Source organism: Pristiophorus japonicus, chromosome 1, assembly GCF_044704955.1.
Source record: "Pristiophorus japonicus isolate sPriJap1 chromosome 1, sPriJap1.hap1, whole genome shotgun sequence".
Taxonomy (NCBI): domain Eukaryota; kingdom Metazoa; phylum Chordata; class Chondrichthyes; family Pristiophoridae; genus Pristiophorus; species Pristiophorus japonicus.
Genome location: NC_091977.1, coordinates 424,635,795 through 424,656,593, shown reverse-complemented (window position 1 = coordinate 424,656,593; position 20,799 = coordinate 424,635,795). Strand labels below are relative to the sequence as shown.

At 42.2% G+C, this 20,799-nt stretch overlaps 1 protein-coding gene across 1 annotated transcript in view; it reads left to right on the top strand.

The window, feature by feature from the left end:
- sntg1 (syntrophin, gamma 1) overlaps positions 1 to 20,799 on the top strand; it is a 225,346-nt gene that overhangs the window by 98,237 nt on the left and 106,310 nt on the right. Inside the window, exon 11 of the mRNA XM_070885809.1 lies at positions 8,339 to 8,377. Within this exon, the coding sequence (XP_070741910.1) occupies positions 8,339 to 8,377 (39 nt within the window). The remainder of the gene's footprint in view (positions 1 to 8,338; positions 8,378 to 20,799) is intronic.

The window sequence follows — 20,799 nt, the reverse complement described above, 5'->3', positions numbered from 1 at the left end:
CCCTCTGATCACTCTCCTCTCCCCTTTGATTCCCTCTCCCCTCTGATATTGCGGATCTGACTGGGATTGCAAATTCATGTTGGGTTTTATTTATGGCTGCATAAGATAGTGAGGCTGGAAAAACAGCACCGCCAAGGGGTCCCTTTGAATCGTTATTCTCTTGTTCTTTCAAGCCCTGATTAGAGAGCTACAGAGCTACAATATTTGGCATAAACACACAGTTGCCCACTATTCAACCAAGGACGGCAGTCAAAGTTTTCACTTCCCAATATCATTTTCCTCTGCAAGTGTTTGGACCCACTGTCACCCCTGGCCCTCAACACCCACCTACTCGTTGCACCATCAGTAATTAGAACTAAATTCGAGTGGTCTCCAAGGCTACCCCTTCGATCCCCTCTCCTTCCTGGTCCCCCTCTCGATCGCCACTCCTCCCTTCAGAACGAGTGCGCATACGCAGAGAGAGTCAAAAATGCGTTGCAAATAACCTCTCTGCACATTGAATACAACTCTCTGGTCTTAATCAAGCTGTGCATATTGCCTGTAGAGATAATTGTGTGATGCCTCAATTCTGCTTGATGAAGCTAAGTCTTAAAGATTTCCAATGATATCAATTTGAACAATCTCAATCCAATTCAATGTCTAATCCACTGCCCAAGTAGGGTTTCAAATGAACATTTGACAACATTGGCCTGAGATGTCACAATGACTGATACTGCAAACACTAATGCATTAGAAAATGCTCTTTGAAGCTGGAGATGATAAATGCCGCTATGCCACATCTGATCTGTGGCTTGGGAACACTTAATATGTTCACTGAGTAAAAATTTTAAAAAATCAATTTCAGGAACTGTAAGCCCTCACCTTGGAGATTGTGAATAAACATTTTATTATGAAATTACTATGATACAAATTATTCTACCAGGTACTCTCTGAAGCTCCAGTTATACTACACATTTTTCATCAATTTATTGTAGTTTCCAGTTCATAACAGTGTCAGCTGTGGCTCAGTTGGTAGCACTCTCACTTCTGAGTCAGAAGTGTGTGGGTTCAAGTCATATTCCAGATACTTAAGCACAAAAATCCAGGCTAACACTCCAGTGCTGCACTGTTGGAGGTGCTGTCTTTCGGATGAGACATTAACCCGACGTCCCATCTGTCTTCTCATGTGGACGTAAACGATCCCATGGGACCATTTCATAGAAGTTCAGGGGAGTTATCCCTGGTGTCCTGGCGAATATTTATCCCTCAATCAACATATCAAAAACAGATTTTCTGGTCATTATCACATTGCTGTTTGTGGGAGCTTGCTGTGTGCACTTGGCTGCTGCATTTCCTACATTACAACAGTGACTATACTTCAAAAGTACTTCATTGGCTCTAAATAGTGGATGCATTGGTGGTCATTTTCCAACATTCTATAGACTCTGGATTAGTTCCTTTGGACTGGAGGGTAGATAATGTAACACCACCTTTTAAAAAAGGAGGAAGAGAGAAAACAAGGAATTATAGCCCGGTCAGCCTGACATCGGTGGTGGGGAAAATGTTGGAATTAATTATTAAAGATGTAATAGCAGTGCATTTGGAAAGGAGTGACAGGATTGGTCCAAGTCAGCATGGAATTATGAAAGGAAAATCATGCTTGACAAATCTTCTAGAATTTTTGAGAATGTAACTAGTCGAGGGGACAAGGGGGAGCCAGTGGATGTGGTGTATTTAGACTTTCAAAAGGCTTTTGACAAGGTCCCACACAAGAGATTAGTGTGCAAAATTAAAGCACATGGTATTGGGGATAATGTACTGACATGGATAGAGAACTGGTTGGCAGACAGGAAGCAAAGAGTAGGAATAAACGGGTCCTTTTCAGAATGGCAGGCAGTAACTAGTGGGGTACCGCAAGGTTCAGTACTGGGATCCCAGCTATTTGCAATATACATTAATGATTTAGATGAAGGAATTGAATGTAATATCTCCAAGTTTGCAGATGACACTAAGCTTGGTGGCAGTGTGAGTTGTGATGAGGATGCTAAGAGGCTGCAGGGTGACTTGGACAGGTTAGCTGAGTGGGCAAATACATGGCAGATTCGGTATAATGTAGATAAATGTGAGGTTATCCACTTTGGTGGTAAAAACAGGAAGGCAGATTATTATCTGAATGGTGACGAGACCTGGGTGTCATGGTACATCAGTCATTGAAGGTAGGCATGCAGGTGCAGCAGGCAGTAAAGAAAGCAAATGGCAAATGGAGTATAGGAGCACGGAGGCCTTGCTGCAGTTGTACAGGGCTTTGGTGAGACCACACCTTAAGTATTGTGTGTAATTTGGGTCTCCTAATTTGAGGAAGGACGTGCTTGCTATGAGGCTGCAGAGCGACTTGGATAGGTTAGGTAAGTGGGCAAATGCATGGCAGATGAAGTATAATGTGGATAAATGTGAGGTTATCCACTTTGGTGGTAAAAACAGAGAGACAGACTATTATCTGAATGGTGACAGATTAGGAAAAGGGGAGGTGCAAAGAGACCTGGGTGTCATGGTACATCAGTCATTGAAGGTTGGCATGCAGGTACAGCAGGCGGTTAAGAAAGCAAATGGCATGTTGGCCTTCATAGCGAGGGGATTTGAGTACAGGGGCAGGGAGGTGTTACTACAGTTGTACAGGGCCTTGGTGAGGCCACACCTGGAGTATTGTGTACAGTTTTGGTCTCCTAACCTGAGTAAGGACATTCTTGCTATTGAGGGAGTGCAGCGAAGGTTCACCAGACTGATTCCCAGGATGGCGGGACTGACCTATCAAGAAAGACTGGATCAACTGGACTTGTATTCACTGGAGTTCAGAAGAATGAGAGGGGACCTCATAGAAACGTTTAAAATTCTGACGGGTTTAGACAGGTTAGATGCAGGAAGAATGTTCCCAATGTTGGGGAAGTCCAGAACCAGGGGACACAGTCTAAGGATAAGGGGTAAGCCATTTAGGACCGAGATGAGGAGGAACTTCTTCACCCAGAGAGAGGTAAACCTGTGGAATTCTCTACCACAGAAAGTTGTTGCGGCCAATTCACTAAATATATTCAAAAAGGAGTTAGATGAAGTGCTTGCTACTAGGGGGATCAAGGGGTATGGCGAGAAAGCAGGAATGGGGTACTGAAGTTGCATGTTCAGCCATGAACTCATTGAATGGCGGTGCAGGTTAGAAGGGCCGAATGGCCTACTCCTGCACCTATTTTCTATGTTTCTATGTTTCTATGAGTGCAGCGAAGGTTCACCAGATTGATTCCCGGGATGACAGGACTGACATATGAAGAAAGATTGGATCGACTCGGCTTATATTCAATGGTATTTAGAAGAATGAGAGAGGATCTCATAGAAACATATAAAATTCTGACGGGATTGGACAGGTTAGATGCAGGAAGAATGTTCCCGATGTTGGGGAAATCCAGAACCAGGGGACACAGTCTAAGGATAAGGGTTAAGCTGTTTAGGATCGAGATGAGGAGAAACGTCTTCACTCAGAGAGTTGTGAACATGTGGAATTCTCTCCCACAGAAAGTTGTTGATGCCAGTTCGTTAGATATATTCAAAAGGGAGTTAGATGTGGCCCTTTCGGCTAAAGGGATCAAGGGGTATGGAGAGAAAGCTGGAATGGGGTACTGAAGTGCATGATCAGCCATGATTATATTGAATGGTGGTGCAGGCTCGAAGGGCCGAATGGCTTACTCCTTCACCTATTTTCTGTGTAAAGTGCTTTGGGATGTCCTGAGGTCGTGAAAGGTGCTATATATACACAAGTCTTTTTTCTTTCAAAATCTGTTGTACATCTGCAGTTTAAACAAACCTATCTGAGCACGATTACTTTATAGAAACATAGAAACATAACCCATAAAGTACCCTAAATAAGTATTGCATGATTGCACTGGTATAAGATGAAAGAAGGCATGCTAGGGAGATGAGCAAGTATCAGAGCCAAACTATCTTTACCCATCAGATCTCACCAGCCATATCTTGATGTCCTGACGCATTTACCGGGCAACTCCTTCTCCAGGTTTCAGATCAGCAGTGAACCAGTTTCAGAGCTATGCAACCTGAGCCATACAGACAGCAGTCCTGCTGCCACGAGTGCCCTCTACTTGTCTGCCTCTGTCTCCTTCCATACTAACATAGGAATCATCTTCAGTATCGGCCCATATCAAACATGTCACTGATGCATTAGTTAGCTTGGCCATTACTTACAGTTCCTTTCTTACAGAACAGCACCAGGTGCCCATGTTCCCCACACTGTACAATTTCCCTCAGCAGAAGGGATCATTGATGGCTATCGCAGCATCAGGTTCCTGTTCCTCCTCTGGCATAGTCATACTCTCCTCTTCACCTGTGCACTCAGTGCTACCTCCTCTCACTCACTAACAGCACACTTTGGGATGTGTCTAGTTGTGCTTATGGTTTCAAATGAGAAATAGTTGGCATGCTGTGAGGTGCTGTCTTCCTTTGGGCCACTGGCAGCACTGGCAGACTGCTCTCTTAAGCCTACAATGACAGAAGGCATTGGGACCGCTTCTGGGGGAAGTGGGATCTGTACAAGCCAGACGGGTTGCACCTCAACAGAGCCGGGACCAATATACTTGCGGTGCGAGGGGGGGGTGGGGGGGTTTGCTCGTGCTGTTGGGGAGGGTTTAAACTAGCTTGGCAGGGGGATGGGAACCTGAAAATAGATTCAGTAGGGAGGGGAGTAAAGCTGGAATTAGAAAGCAAAAATAAAGTGAGTTTGAAGGAGAGAGGAAACAAGCAGGAAAAAAGGGTAAAAGAACATATTCAAAGGCACTTTGTCTAAATGCACATAGTATTCGTAACAAAATTGATGAGTTGATGGCACAAATTAAGACCAATGGGTATGATCTGAATTACAGAGATGTGGTTGGAAGGTGACCAGGACTGGGAATTAAATATTCAGGGATATTTGACAATCCGGAAGGACAGACAGAAAGGAAAAGGAGGTGGGATCGCTCTATTGATAAAGGATGGAATCACTGCAATAGTGAGAAACGATATTGGCTCAAATGATCAGGATATTGAAACAGTTTGGGTGGAGATAAGGAATAGTAAAGGGAAAAAGTCACTGGTGGGCATAGTCTATAGGTCCCCTAATAGTAGCAACTCTGTTGGTCGGAGTATAAACCAGGAAATTGTGAGAGCTTGTAAAAAGGGAACAGCAATAATCATGGGTGATTTTAACCTCCATATTGATTGGAAGAGTTCATAGAATGCATAAGGGATGGGTTCCTTAAGCAGTATGTAATGGAACCAACCAGGGGGCAGGCTATCTTAGATCCGATCCTGTGTAATGAGACAAGATTAATAAACAATCTCCTAGTAAAGGAACCCCTTGGAATGAGTGATCATAGCATGATTGAATTTCAAATTCAGATGGAGGGTGAGAAAGTTGAATCTCTAACCAGCGTACTAAGCTTAAATAAAGGAGATTATGAAGGTATGAGGGCTGAGTTGGGTAAAGTGGACTGGGAAAATAGATTAATGTGTAGGACGGTTGAAGAACAGTGGTGTATTTTAAGGAAATATTTCACAACTTTCAAGAAAAATATATTCCGGTGAGGAGGAACGTGCATAAGAGAAATGATAGCCATCCGTGGCTAACTAAACAAATAAAGGATGGTATCCAATTAAAAACAAGGGCATACAATGTGACCAAAACTAGTGGGAGGGCAGAAGATTGGGAAGCGTTTAAAAGCCAACAAAGAATGACTAAAAAAAAATTAAGAAAGGGAAGATAGACTATGAAAGTAAACTAGCACAAAATATAAAAACAGACAGCAAGAGTTTTTATAGGTATATAAAAAGGAAAAGAGTGGCTAAAGTAAATGTTGATCCCTTAGAGGATCAGACAGGGGAATTAGTAATGGGGAACACGGAAATGGCAGAAAATCTGAACAAAAATTTTGTATCAGTCTTTACGGTAGAGGATACTAACAATATTCCAACAGTGGACAGTCAAGGGGCTATCGGGTGGGAGGTACTTAACACAATCACAATCACTAAGTTGATGGTACTCAGTAAGATAATGGGGCTAAAGGCAGGTAAATTCCCTGGACCTGATGGCTTGCATCATAGGGTCTTAAGAGAAGTAACGGCAGGGATAGTGGATGCATTGGTTGTAATTTACCAAAATTCCCTGGATTCTGGGGTGGTCCCAGCAGATTGGAAAATTGCAAATGTAATGCCCCTGTTTAAAAAAGGAGGCAGACAAAAAGCAGGAAACTATAGACCAGTTAGCCTAACATCTGAGGTTCGGAAAATGTTGGAGTCCATTATTAAAGAAGCAGTAGCAGGACATTTGAGAAGCAAAATTCGGTCAGACAGAATCAGCATGAATTTATGAAGGGGAAGTCATGTTTGACAAATTTGCTAGAATTCTTTGAGGATGTAACAAACAGGGTGGATAAAGGGGAGGGGAACCAGTGGATGTAGTGTATTTGAACTTCCAGAAGGCATTTGACAAGGTGCCACATAAACGGTTACTGCACAAGATAAAAGTTCACGGGGTTGGAGGTAATATATTAGCATGGGTAGAGGATTGGCTAATGAACAGAATACAGAGAGTAGGAATAAATTGGTTCATTCTCGGATTGGTAATCAGTAACTAGTGGGGTGCTGCATGGATCAGTGCTAGGACCCTAACTATTTACAATCAATATTAACGACTTGGAGGAAGGGACCGAGTGTAACATAGCCAAGGTTGCTGACAATAAAAAGATGGGAGGAAAAGCAATATATGAGGAGGACACAGAAAATCTGCAAAAGGACATAGAGAGGCTAAATGAGTGGGCGAAAATTTAGTAGATGGAGTATAATGTTGGAAAGTGTGAGGTCATGCACTTTGACAGAAAAAATCAAGAGCAGGTTATTATTTAAATGGAGAAAGATTGCAAAATGCTGCAGTACAGCAGGACCTGGGGGTACTTGTGCATTAAGCACAAAAGGTTAGTATGCAGGTACAACAAGTGATCAGGAAGGCCAATGGAATCTTTGCCTTTATTGCAAAGAGGATGGAGTATAAAAGCAGGGAAGTCTTGCTACAGTTGTACAGGGTATTGGTGAGGCTACACCTGGAATACTGTGCGCAGTTTTGGTTTCCATATTTACGAAAGGATATACTTGCTTTGGAGGCAGAACCTTGGAGAAGGTTCACAAGGTTGATTCTGGAGATGAGGGGGGTGACCTATGAGGAAAGGTTGAGTAGGTTGGGCCTCTGCTCATTGGAATTCAGAAGAATGAGAGGTGATCTTATCGAAATGTCTCAGATTATGAGGGGGCTTGACAAGGTGGATGCAGAGAGGGTAGACTAATCTTAGAATAAGAGGCCGCCCATTTAAAACAGAGATGAGGAGAAATTTCTTCTCTCAGAGGGTTGTGTATCTGTAGAATTCGCTGCCTCAGAGAGCTGTGGAAGCTGGGACATTGAATAAATTTAAAACAGAAATAGACAGTTTCTTAAACGATAAGGGAATAAGGGGTTATTGAGAGCAGGCAGGGAAGTGGACCTGAGTCCATGATCGGATCAGCCATGATCGTATTAAATGGCGGAGAAGGTTCGAGGATTCGCATGGCCTACTCCTGCTCCTATTTCTTATGTTCTTATGTTTATGTAGAAATGGAATAATTTAGAAAACAGGGTCCAGGACACACCTTTAATTAAAGTCTACATTGTAAGATACTGTGCTTGATGTTTGCATGCTTGTGTATATGCCTGTGTGAGAGAAGGTGAGAAGGAGGACAAAACATCGCTCTCCATGGTACTAGCCTGGACTTAGGGGAAGTCTGCCTATGTCAGGATATCTGTATAGCTTCCTCCAAGGCAGTCAAGGGCTTTTCATTTCTAAACCCTCTTCCAATTTTGGTCTGTTCCCATGCATCATTTGCCTTTCTTGTCATGTAAGTAGGAGCAGTCTTGAGATATTGTAAACTGATTGAAGTGCAGTCATAGACAAATGTGCCCAGTATTCAACCTGTCTTGTGTGTTAGTAAGTGATCATGCATCATGCATGTAGGTTATGCTGCAATGGTTTTGTGCTGAAAGCACTTTGAAGATGTGCCAAAGGTTTCAATCATAAGTTGCATCTTGAGTATGTGTCCTATTTTAACTCCAGCCATTTATGATCCGAATAGGTGAATGGGATTTAAATGACGTTACACTGTTACAAACCTGTAGAACCACAATTTAAATGTTACATTTGTACAAGTTTCTTTTCATAATAATTCTCTTGTTTTACTATGCCATATTATTATCTTAGTTCACAATTTAATCCTTCTAATTCAATTTTTTTTCTCTCAGATTAAAAAGATAAACAGAAATTTTCCTGTAAACCAACAGGTAAGGTGAAACACTTATAAAAATCATATTGATGCATTTATCAACCAGGTCCACTATGTTTTGAATGTCTTTCAAATCTTTGGAGCAAAATGCCCTTGAAATAAAGACTAATGGCTCATAACTATCCCCCATGTATATTAAATGCTAAATAAATGATTATTAATATTATGAAGGAAGTTACTTAGGAGTGCACCGACATGGCCTGTGCAGCCAAGTGACCCTTTGGGTGCTGAATATTTTCTGCTGCTTTGAAAATAATGGGAGAGAAATTTGGGAGCGCCCCATTTGAGGCATTAACTTTTAAAATAGTTTCAAACTTTAAAAACATTTGGCAGTTGTACTCCAGGAAGGAAGTGGAGCACTAAATCAGGTACTCCACTTCCTTCCTGGAGTGCAATCAGCAGCAAATGGGACGGTGAGTGCAGCGCTGCCACGTTAAATGGCTCCTTCCCTCCTTTAAAGGGAAGGGCCATTGCTGCAGGCTCTGCAAAGGAAAAAAAGCTTACCTTCTCCGCGACGGCAGCTGCGCTCCCGCCCGAGCAACCCGGCACTCAAGCAGAATGCCGGGCTGATCGATCACGGGCAGGAATCTATGAGAATTTCCTTCCCCAGAGGGCTGTGGATGCTGAGTCTCCGAATATATTCAAAGCTGAGATCGATAGATTTTTGGAGACTAGGGGAATCAAGGGATATGGAAATCAGGTGGAAAAGTGGAGTTGAAGTCGATGGTCAGCCTTGATCTTATTGAATGCGGAGCAGGCTCGAGGGACCATATAAAAACCTGCACGAGAGAAGGTGCGTTTTTTGTGACTTACCTCGGCCACCTTGCTTTTAAGCATCGCCCTGAAGTGGCCGGCCACACAATGGACACCTCCTGCAAACATAAGAACATAAGAAATAGGAGCAGGAGTAGGCCATTTGGCCCCTCGAGCCTGCTCCAACATCGGGAGTATTCAATATTCAGGAAGGATAGACAGGAAGGAAAAGGAGGTGGGGTAGCGTAACTGGTTCAAGAGGAGAGTAACGCAATAGTAAGAAAGGACATTAGCGTGGATGATGTGGAATCTATATGGGTAGAGCTGCGAAACACCAAAGGGCAGAAAACGTTAGTGGGAGTTGTGTACAGACCACCAAACTGTATTAGGGAGGTTGGGGAGTGCAGCGAAGGTTCACCAGACTGATTCCCGGGATGGCAGGACTGACATATGAAGGAAGTCTGGATCGGCTAGGCTTATACTCACTGGAATTTTGAAGAATGAGAGGGGATCTCATAGAAACATATAAAATTCTGACGGGATTGGACAGGTTAGATGCAGGAAGAATGTTCCCGATGTTGGGGAAGTCCAGAACTAGGGGACACAGTCTAAGGATAAGGGGTAAGCCATATAGGACCGAGATGAGGAGAAACTTTTTCACCCAGAGAATTGTGAACCTGTGGAATTCTCTGCCACAGAAAGTTGTTGAGTCCAGTTCGTTGGACATATTCAAAAGGGAGTCAGATGTGGGCTTTACGGCTAAAGGGATCAGGAGGTGTGGAGAGAAGGGTGGGGTGGGGTACTTAGGTTGAATGATCAGCCATGATCATATATTGAATGGCGGTGCAGGCTTGAATGGCCAAATTCCTTGCTCCTGCATCTATTTTCAATGTTTCTATGTTTCAATAAGATCATGGCTGATCTGATCTTGGCCTCAACTCCACTTTCCTGCTTGCTTCCCATAATCCTTGAATCCCCTATCATTCAAAAATCTGTCTATCTCCATCTTAAATATATTCAATGACTTAGCCTCCACAGCTCTCTGGGGTAGAGAATTCCAAAGATTCACGACCCTCTGAGAGAAGAAATTCCTTCTCATCTCCGTTTTAATTCCTTAATTCTGTAACTATAGTCCCTAGTTCTAGATTCCCCCATGAGGGGAAACATCCTCTCTGCATCTATCCTGTCAAGCCCCCTCAGAATCTTATATGTTTCAATAAGATCACCTCTCATTCTTCTAAACGCCAATGAGTATAGGCTCAACCTATTCAAAATGTCTTCATAAGACAACCCCCTTCATCTCAGCAATCAACATAGTGAACCTTCTCTGAACTGCCTCCAATGCATGTATATCCCTCGTTAAATAAGGAGACCAAAACTGTACGCAGTACTCCAGATGTGGTATCACTAAAGCCTTGTACAGTTGTAGCAAGACTTCCCTACTTTTATATTCCATCCCCCTTGTAATAAGGCTAACATGCCATTTTCCTTCCTAATTACTTGCTGTACCTGCATGCTAACTTTTTGTATTTCATGTACAAGCACCCTCAGATCCCTCTGTACTGCAGCATTTTGTAGTATCTCGCCATTTAAAAAATAATTTTTTTTTTATTCTTCCTACCAAAGTGGATAACCTCACATTTTCCCACATTTTACTCCATCTGCCAAATTTTTGCCCACTCACTGAACCCATCTATATCTCTTTGCAGATTATTTGTGTCCTCTTCACAACTTGCTTCCCCACCTATCTTTGTACCATCAGCAAACTTGGCTACATTAAACTTGGTCCCTTCATCCAAGTCATGAAAATAGATTGTAAATAGTTGAGGTCCCAGCACTGATCACTGTGGCACCCCACTAGTTACAGTTTGCCAACCTGAAAATGACCTTTTATCCCGACTTTCTGTTTTCTGTTAGTTAGCCAATCCTCTATCCATGCTAATATATTACCCCCAACCCTGTGAGTTCTTATCTTGTACAGTAACCTTTTATGTGGCACCTTTTCGAATGCCTTCTGGAAATCCAAATACACTACATCTACTGGTTGAACTTTATCCACCCTGCTCATTATATCCTCAAAGAATTTGAGCAAATTTGTCAAACAAATTTCCCTTTCATAAAACCATGCTGACTCTACTTGATTGTATTATTATTTTCTAAATGTCCTGCTACTACTTCCTTAATAATGGACTCAGGCATTTTCCCAGTGACAGATGTTAGGCTAACTGGGTGATTTTAACCTCCATATTGATTGGACAAATCAAATTGGTCAGGGTAGTCTTGAGGAAGAGTTCATAGAGTGCAAAAGGGACGGGTCCCTTGAGCAGTATGTAACGGAACCAACCAGGTGGCAGGCTATCTTAGATCTGGTCCTGTATAATGAGACAGGATTAATAAACAATCTCTTAGTAAAGGAACCCCTTGGAATGAGTGATCATAGTATGATGGAATTTCAAATTCAGATGGAGGGTGAGGAAGTTGGATCTCAAACCAGCGTACTATGCTTAAATAAAGGAGACTACAAAGATATGAGGGCTGAATTGGCTAAAGTGGACTGGGAAAATAGATTAAAGTGTCGGATGTTTGATGAACAGTGGCATACATTTAAGGAGATATTTCACAACTCTCAAGAAAAATATATTCCAGTGAGGAGGAAAGGTGTAAAAGAAAAGATAGCCATCCGTGGCTAACTAAAGAAATAAAGGATGGTATCCAATTAAAAACAAGGGCATACAAAGTGGTCAAAAGTAGTGGGAGGACAGAAGACTGTGAAGCTTTTAAAAGCCAGCAAAGAATGACTAAAAAAATGATTAATAAAGTGAAGATCGGCATTTGAGAAGGTGCCACCTAAAAGTTTGCTGCACAAGGCAAAAGTTCACGGGATTGGGGGTAATATATTGGCATGGATAGAAGATTGGCTAACTAACAGAAAGCAGAGAGTCGGAATAAATGGTTCATTCTTGGGTTGGCAATCAGTAACTAGTGGGGTGCCGCAGGGATCAATGCTGGGACCCCAACTATTTACAATCGATATTAATGACTTGGAAGAAGGGACTGAGTGTAAAGTAGCCAAGTTTGCTGATGATACAAAGATGGGGAGAAAAGCAATGTGTGAGGAGGACACAAAAATCTGCAAAAGGAATACAGGTTATGTGAGTGGGCAAAAATTTGGCAGCTGGAGTATAATTTTGGAAAGTGCGAGGTTATGCACTTTGGCAGAAACAAAGAGCAAGTTGTTATTTAAAAAGAGAAAAATTTCAAAATGCTGCAGTACAGCAGGACCTGGAGGCACTTGTGCATAAAATACAAAAGGTTAGTATGCAGGTACAGCAAGTGATCAGGAAAGCCAATGGAATTTTGGCCTTTATTGCAAAGGAGATAGAGTATAAAAGCAGGGAAGTCTTGCTACAGTTATACAGGGTATTGGTGAGGCCACACCTGATATACTGTGTACAGTTTTGGTTTCTATATTTAAGAAAGGACATACTTGCTTTGGAGGCAGTTCAGAGAAGGTTCACTAGGTTGATTCCAGAGATGAGTGGGTTGACTTATGAGGAAAGGTTGAGCAGGTTGGGCCTCTACTCATTGGAATTCAGAAGAATGAGAGGTGATCTTATTGAAACGTATAAGATTATGAGGGGGCTTGACAAGGTGGATGCAGAGAGGATGTTTCCACTGATGGGGGAGACTAGAACTAGAGGGCATAATCTTAGAATAAAGGGCCGCCCACTTAAAACTGAGATGAGGAGGAATTTCTTCTCTCAGAGGGTTGTGTATCTATGTAATTCGCTGCCCTTAGAGAGCTGTGGAAGCTGGGTCATTGAATAAATTTACAAAGAGATAGACAATTTCTTAACTGATAAGGGAATAAGGGGTTATGGGGAGTGGGCAGGGAAGTGGACCTGAGTCCATGATCGGATCAGCCATGATGGTATTAAATGGCGGAGCAGACTTGAGGAGCTGTGTGGCCTACTCCTGCTCCTACTTATTATGTGCTTATGGTCTTTAGTTTCCTGCTTTCTGGCTCCCTCCATTTCTGAATAGGAGCGTTATATTTGCAGTTTTCCAATCCGTTGAGATCTTTCCAGAATCCAAGGAATTTTGGTAGATTACAACAAATGCATCCACTGTCTCTGCAGCCACTTCTTTCAAGACCCTAAGATGTAGGCCTTCAGGTCCTGGGGACTTGTTCCATTAGTCCCATTAATTTGCCTAGTACTTTTTCTCCAGTAATAGTGATTGTTTTAAGTTTCCCCCCTCCCTATAGCCCCTTGATTATCTATTATTATTGGGATGCTTTTCATTTCTTCTACCATGAAGACCGATACAAAATATTTGTGCAACTCTCTGCCATTTCCCTGTTTCCCATTATTAATTCCCCAGTCTCATCCTCTAAGGGACCAACATTTACTTTAGCTACTCTTCCTTTTTATATACCTGTAGAAGCTCTTACTGTCTGTTTTTATATTTCTTGCCAGTTTACTCTCATAATCTATCTTCTCTCTCTTTATTATTTTTTTGGTCTACCATTGCTGGTTTGTAAAAATTTCCCAATCCTCTGGCCTTCCACTAATCTTTGCAACATTGTATTCCTTTGTTTTCAATTTGATACCATCTTTAACTTCCTTACTTAGCCACAGATGGTTCATCCTTCTCTTAGAGTCTTTCTCACTGGAATATATCTTTGCTGAGAGTTGTGTACTATTTCCTTAAATCTCTGCCACTCCTTATCTACCATCATACCCTTTAATCTATTTTCATAGTCCACTTTAGCTAACTCTGACTTCATACCTTTGAAATTGTGTTTATTTAAGTTCAGGACACTAGTTTGAGACCCAAGTTTCTAAACCTCAAACTGAAATTGAAATTCTAACATGCTATGATCACTCTTCCCTGGAGGATTTTTTATTAATTAAGATAATTAATTAATCCTATCTTATTATACATTACCAGTCCTGAAATAGGCTGCTCCCTGGTTGATTCCACAACACATTGTTCCAAGAAATCATCCCGAATACACTCTATGAACTCTTCCTCAAGGCTACCTTGGCCAATTTGATTTGTCCAATCTATGTGAAGATTAAAATTACCCATGATTATTACTGTACCTTTCGTACAAGCCTCCATTATTTCTTGATTTATACTCTATCCTACAGTGTAGCTAATGTTAGGGGGCCTATAGACTACTCCCACCAGTGACTTCTTAACCTTATTAAACAGCTGCCAGTGTTTTTGCCCAGCGATGCTGCAGAGGACGGAACGCAATTTTGGGTCTGGAGCGCGACCATGGCAATGTGCACGGCAATGATGTCATGATCTCCGGGCGAAGGAGTTTGGGGCGCAACGCTGTACCCCCGCCTCAAAACACCTGCCGAATTTAGCAGGAGTCACTGATCTCACCATGCCTGGTCGCAAACTCATTTGTGCCCCATTATTGCCCCCTGGAGGCACTAACGGGAGGCACAAAGGAGCCCATTTCACTCCCAACATATTTATATTCTTTGGTGATCTGAAATCTACTTGGAACAAGAATTGGGATCAATTTGTTCTTTTGCTTCAGATTCAGCGAATCATATATTCAAATTCTCTCAATTAAAAGTTAAAATTGAACAAGGACGTGTACAATGACATTCAAAGAGAGCTGGACAAATTTAAGTGAAGTGGCTAAGAAATGACAAATAAAATCTAATTGGGAATAAACGTGGCCTAATATATTTTGGTGCAGAAAATTTGTAAACGTGTACTCAATGAATGAGTTTCATTGGGAAACACGGAAAAGGAAAAAGGTAACAGTGTGGGATTATTGACTGAAAGGCTGCTGCCAACAAGGCTCATTGAGTGTAAGTATCTGTTGAGGGAGTGACTATTAAGTCAAATTAAGTTATTCTAATCTTGTATAGCTCATTGAGAATGGAGCATCTGGCAGTTTTGAGCAGCTTATCCTCAAACGTGCATTAATGTATTGGTGAAGGCTTACAGAACTACAAGGATGATTTCAATACAGGCTCAACATTACCAAGGATTTCACAGAGATGAATATCCTTCATACCAAAAAGAAGATGGAGAGTCATGATCCATTTATTTAAAATATACAACAAGACTGCTGGAACGTTAAGCTAGAGGACACATCCTCAAAATAAACAAAGCTGCAACCGAGGCAAATGATTAGAATTTGTTCTCTCCACGGCAGAGTGAATCTGTGGGACTGAAACCCAGTAAATGTATCTAATGCTGTGTTGGTGTATTCCTTCACATCAAAACTGGATAATTATCTGATCAGAAATGTGATCGAAGATTACAGGGGATAACTGTCGAGCTCATTTAGATGGGATAACCAAATACTTTGTGAACTACAGTCATTACTGTTCTGCTGTGACCAAGGAAATGTCATTTGTGGAAACCGACTGCCCATGGTTTGAATATAGGAGATATTTGAATGGATAAGTATTTTGGAGTAAAAACAGAAAATGCTGGAAATCTTTGCAGGTCAAACAGCATCTGTGGAGAGAAACAGTGTTAACATTTCAGGTGTGTGACCCATTGTCAGAACTGGAAAAGTCAGAGATGTAACAGATTCTTAAGGAAGTACAGGTGCAGGGAAAGGGGAGGAGAGGAAAGAACAAAAAGGAAGGTCTGTGATAGGGTGGAAGGCAAAAGAGATTCAGAGACAAAAGGGATGATGGGCAAAAATTAGATGGTAATTGGACAAGTTAAGAAACAAAAGATGAGTCCAGATAGGGTCTGAATGGCGGAATCATCACTAGCTGCCACAGGAAAGAAAAAAAGGGGGGTGTAAGAATAGGGAAATAAATATGGGCAGAGGTTATGGTCTGAAATTGTTGATGTTGAGTCCAGAAGGCTGTAAAGTGCCTAACCAAAAGATGAGGTGCTATTCCTTGAGCTTGCATTGAGCTTCATTGGAACAGTGTAGAAGGCCGAGGATGGAGAGATCAGAGTGGGAGTGGAGAGGAGGGTTTAACTTCATTAATTTTGGGTTCAATGAGAAATTATGCAGAACTTTCTCTAAGGCAACAAAATAAAAGGGTTGAAGTTCATGATAGACTGAAATGTGCAGGCCGGTGAAATGACTAAGATTGATCAGAAGTAACTCCTCTTTCCTGTTTTTTCCATCCATCAAGGTATTTTGACTCCCAAATGCTCAATGTAGCCCATTGATCTGTTTATGTTATAGTATATTTTCATTTCATTGCAATATTGATATGCTGTCAGCATTTGTGCAAAAGCCATCAATTTCTCCAAGTGTAAACGGACTGTGAACTTACAGTGGGTACATTTATGACAGTGCTTTATGTGGTTCTTGGGAGAAAATTATTACAATTATAAATCAAAGTAGGTACTTAAACAAGGGTATTGATCAAATCTTCTAGGTGTACCTATCATGTAAGATTTACTCTCCAGAGCCTTTATTAAGAGTGGCTGTAAACAGTTTTCAACACTTAGCTATGGAAGTTTAAGGAGAAGAAAGTTCTAGGAGGAATTTGTATTTAAAAAAATTGCAGTTATGAAAATATTTGTTGTCTTTTAAAAAACAACAAATTATCCTGGCCTGATGGAGATGCATATTTCAAGGAGCAGGAGCAGTTGCATCCTTGAGCAAGTTTTAAATATCTCTGAGCAGACCTGGAACTATAAAATCCTGGCAAAACATACTAAGGGAGAAGTAGCATCCCAATATCAAAGATCACTCTAAGATTATTTTATAATGGTGCTTTTAAGAACATAAGAACATAAGAAATAGGAGCAGGAGCAGGAGTAGGCCATACGGCCCCTCGAGCCTGCTCCGCCATTTAATAAGATCATGGCTGATCTGATCATGGACTCAGCTCCACTTCCCTGCCCGCTCCCCATAACCCCTTATCCCCTTATCATTTAAGAAACTGTCTATTCTGTCTTAAATTTATTCAATATCCCAGCTTCGACAGCTCTCTGAGGCAGCGAATTCCACAGATTTACAACTCTCTGAGAGAAGAAATTTCTCCTCATCTCTGTTTTAAATGAGCGGCCCCTTATTCTAAGATCATGCCCTCTAGTTCTAGTCTCCCCCATCAGTCGAAACATCCTCTCTGCATCCACCTTGTCCAGCCCCCTCATAATCTTATACGTTTCAATAAGATCACCTCTCATTCTTCTGAATTCCAATGAGTAGAGGCCCAACCTACTCAACCTTTCCTCATAAGTCAACCCCCTCATCCTCGGAATCAACCTAGTGAACCTTCTCTGAATTGCTTCCAAAGCAAGTATATCCTTTCGTAAATATGGAAACCAAAATTGCACGCAGTATTCCAGTTGTGGTCTCACCAATACCAAATGTGGCTGTAGCAAGACTTCCCTGCTTTTATACTCCATTCCCTTTGCAATAAAGGCCAAGATACCATTGGCCTCCCTGATCACTTGCTGTACCTGCATACTATCCTTTTGTGTTTCATGCATAAATACCTCCAGGTCCCACTGTACTGCAGCATTTTGCAATCTTTCTCCATTTAAATAATAACCCGCTCTTTGATTTTTTCTGTCAAAGTGCATGACCTCACACTTTCCAAAATTATACTCCATTTGCCACATTTTTGCCCACTCACTTAGTCTATGTCCTTTTGCAGATTTTTTGTGTCCTCCTCACATATTGCTTTTCCTCCCATCTTTGTATCATCAGCAAACTTGGTTACGTTACGCTCAGTCCCTTCTTCCAAATCATTTATACAGATTGTAAATAGTTGGGATCCCAGCACTGATCCCTGTGGCACCCCACTATTTACTGGTTGCCAACCAGAGAATGAACCATTTATCCCAACTCTCTGTTTTCTGTTAGTTAGCCAATCCTCTATCCATGCTAATATATTACCCCCAACCCCGTGAACTTTTATCGTACAGTAACCTTTTATGTGGCACCTTGTCAAATGCCTTCTAGAAGTCCAAATACACCACATCCACTGGTTCTCCTTTATCCACCCTGTTTGTTACATCCTCAAAGAATTCCAGCAAATTTGTCAAACATGGCTTCCCCTTCATAAATCCATGCTGACTCTGCCTGACTGAATTTTGCTTTTCTAAATGTCCTGCTACTGCTTCTTTAAAAATGGACTCCAACATTTTCCCAACCACAGATGTTAGGCTAACTGGTCTATAGTTTGCTGCTTTTTGTCTGCCTCCTTTTTTAAATAGGGGCATTACATTTGCAGTTTTCCAATCTGCTGGGACCTCCCCAGAATCCAGAGAATTTTGGTAAATTACAACCAATGCATCCACAATCCCCGCCGCTACTTCTCTTAAGACCCTAGGATGCAAGCAATCAGGTCCAGGGGATTTATCTGCCTTTAGTCCCATTATCTTACTGAGTACCACCTCCTTAGTGATTGTGATTGTGTTAAGTTCCTCCCTCCCTATAGCCCCTTGACTATCCACTGTTGGGATATTGTTAGTGTCCTCTACTGTAAAGGCTGATACAAATCCAGGAGTTTCTGCCATTTTTGTTCAGAGTTTCTGCCATTTCCATGTTCCTCATTCAAAAAAATCCCCGGATTCTTTTGGATTGGATTGTAAGAGAGTGCTGTCCATATACCAGCTCCCTGCATCCACATTGCTAAAACTAGCTCCCTTATCCCAATAGCAGAATTGTAGTAGAGCCACACAAAAGTGGATCTCTATTCTGTCATTGAAATAAGGGAGCCAGTTTTAGCAATGAGAATGTGGAAAGCCAGCATGTTTCCTATGATCTAAACTAAATAATCACCAATGATTGTTAAGTACCTTTAATAATCATCTCTAATTAATTTATTCAGATATTTTTGAATGGTACCAATCTCCTATATACCCATCACCTGAGAGCATCCTATCACTCGTGATCCTCCTCCACAGCATTTCTCAATAGTGTGAAAAACAGTGATCCCAAAAAGATTCCTGCAGAACTTCATTTGTCACCATCCTCACGACATAGGGCAGGATTTTCCTTTTTAATCGTCCCCACCCGATCTTTAGCGGTGTTACGGCGGCTGCGTCTTTTTCAATCTCTATAGAGGAAAGCTGAACCACTGTCTGAAAGGGCTTGAAATGGTTGTCTGCACATGCGCAGCCATTCTCCCGCGTTTTCGGGGTCAAGGGTGACGCCGCACATGCGCAGACAACAGAAGGACAGCCTGATGCAGTGGCCGGGGAAAGGGGCCCGTGGTTCCGTAGCATTAGCCAGTCAGTTTATGATTTGCTGCACATGAACTTAGTGAATACAGTAATCGGGTAATGAGTTACTATTACTGAAACTAATTAATGAGTTGCTATGACAGACATTAGTTAATGAGTTGCCACTTCAACTTGCGGCTGCGGTTGGTTACAATAGTGTTGTCGGGCTTAATAGATGCCAAGGGGGTGCATCACAGTCCTTAGCTGGCATTGAGGGTGTATTTTCAGTGTTGTTTTTAAAATTATGTCACTTGGGCAGAGGGAAGAGAGTGAGCTGAGGTTGTTGTGCGGGGGTCAGAGGTTTTGTTGTGATGGTATGACGATGGCGCAGTGCAGGGGCGGCTGGGGGAGGGTGGCTGCTTTTGGGGTTATATTAAGCCTGCCAATGGGGTTGCATCACAGTCCATAGCCAGGAAGGCGGGTGTATTTTCAGTGTTGTTTTTAAACTTATGTCGATAGGGCTGAGGGTAAGGTGTGATTTGATGTTGGGCGGGGGTCAGAGGTTTTATTTTGATGGTATGAAGCTGGTTCAGTGCAAGGGCAGCAAGGCGGCGATTTGTGGTGATGATGGAGGGAATCAGGCAAGTGGGTTGCAGGTTGTGAGCACAAGGTTTTAGCCGAGAGGCTGAGGGCTGGACTCTTCACGAGATCGCTGGGCTATCGCCCATTTATCGCCCAAAAAGGCAGGCTATCGGCCATTTTACCTTAACAGTGGAAAGTTGGGCCGGAACATCGCCCAAAGATCGCTGGCCCAACTTTCGGCACACAAGATTTTCATATCGCTGAGGTGATCGCCCACACATCGCCCACTGCAACGTTCGGCATATCGCCCATACATCGCCAGGCTGATCGTTCTTGGAGAAGATTGCTGGACATTGCTGGAGAAAAGCTGCTCTTATCTGGCACTCTTCACAGAACTCGGTACTACGGGCGCCATTTTGAACGTCAGAGGAAGTGAGAGGCTGCTTAAAGAAGGGGCTTATAATTTGTGAGTTATTTAAGGGTCTTATTTACTGATTGATCCACTCACATTTATATTTATATTTATTTTAGTACAAAGGGCATTTATAGCAATTGTGATAGTGATGGGGTCTGTAACTTCTCTACCATTATTTATAAATGCTCACATGCTGGAGCCTGAAGTTAGGTTTAGTGAAGGGCCCAATCAAAGAGGTGGCAGACTAATGCAGAGGAGGAGACTGTACACCCGACGAACTTACAGGGAAAAGCAATCATACCTGAACTTGTCTGATAACATGTGCCTTTGGAGGCTGTGCTTCTGAAAGGAGGTCATCGCTGAGATATGCCAGCTCATCAAGGGAGATCTTCAGCCTACCAGCACCACCAGGACCGCACTGCCCATTGAGGTAAAGGTTACTGCGGCACTGTCTTTCTCCATCGGACTCCTTTCTGGCTTCAGCTGGCGACATCTGTGGTATCTCTCAGTACGCCACACATTGTTCCATTCAACAGGTG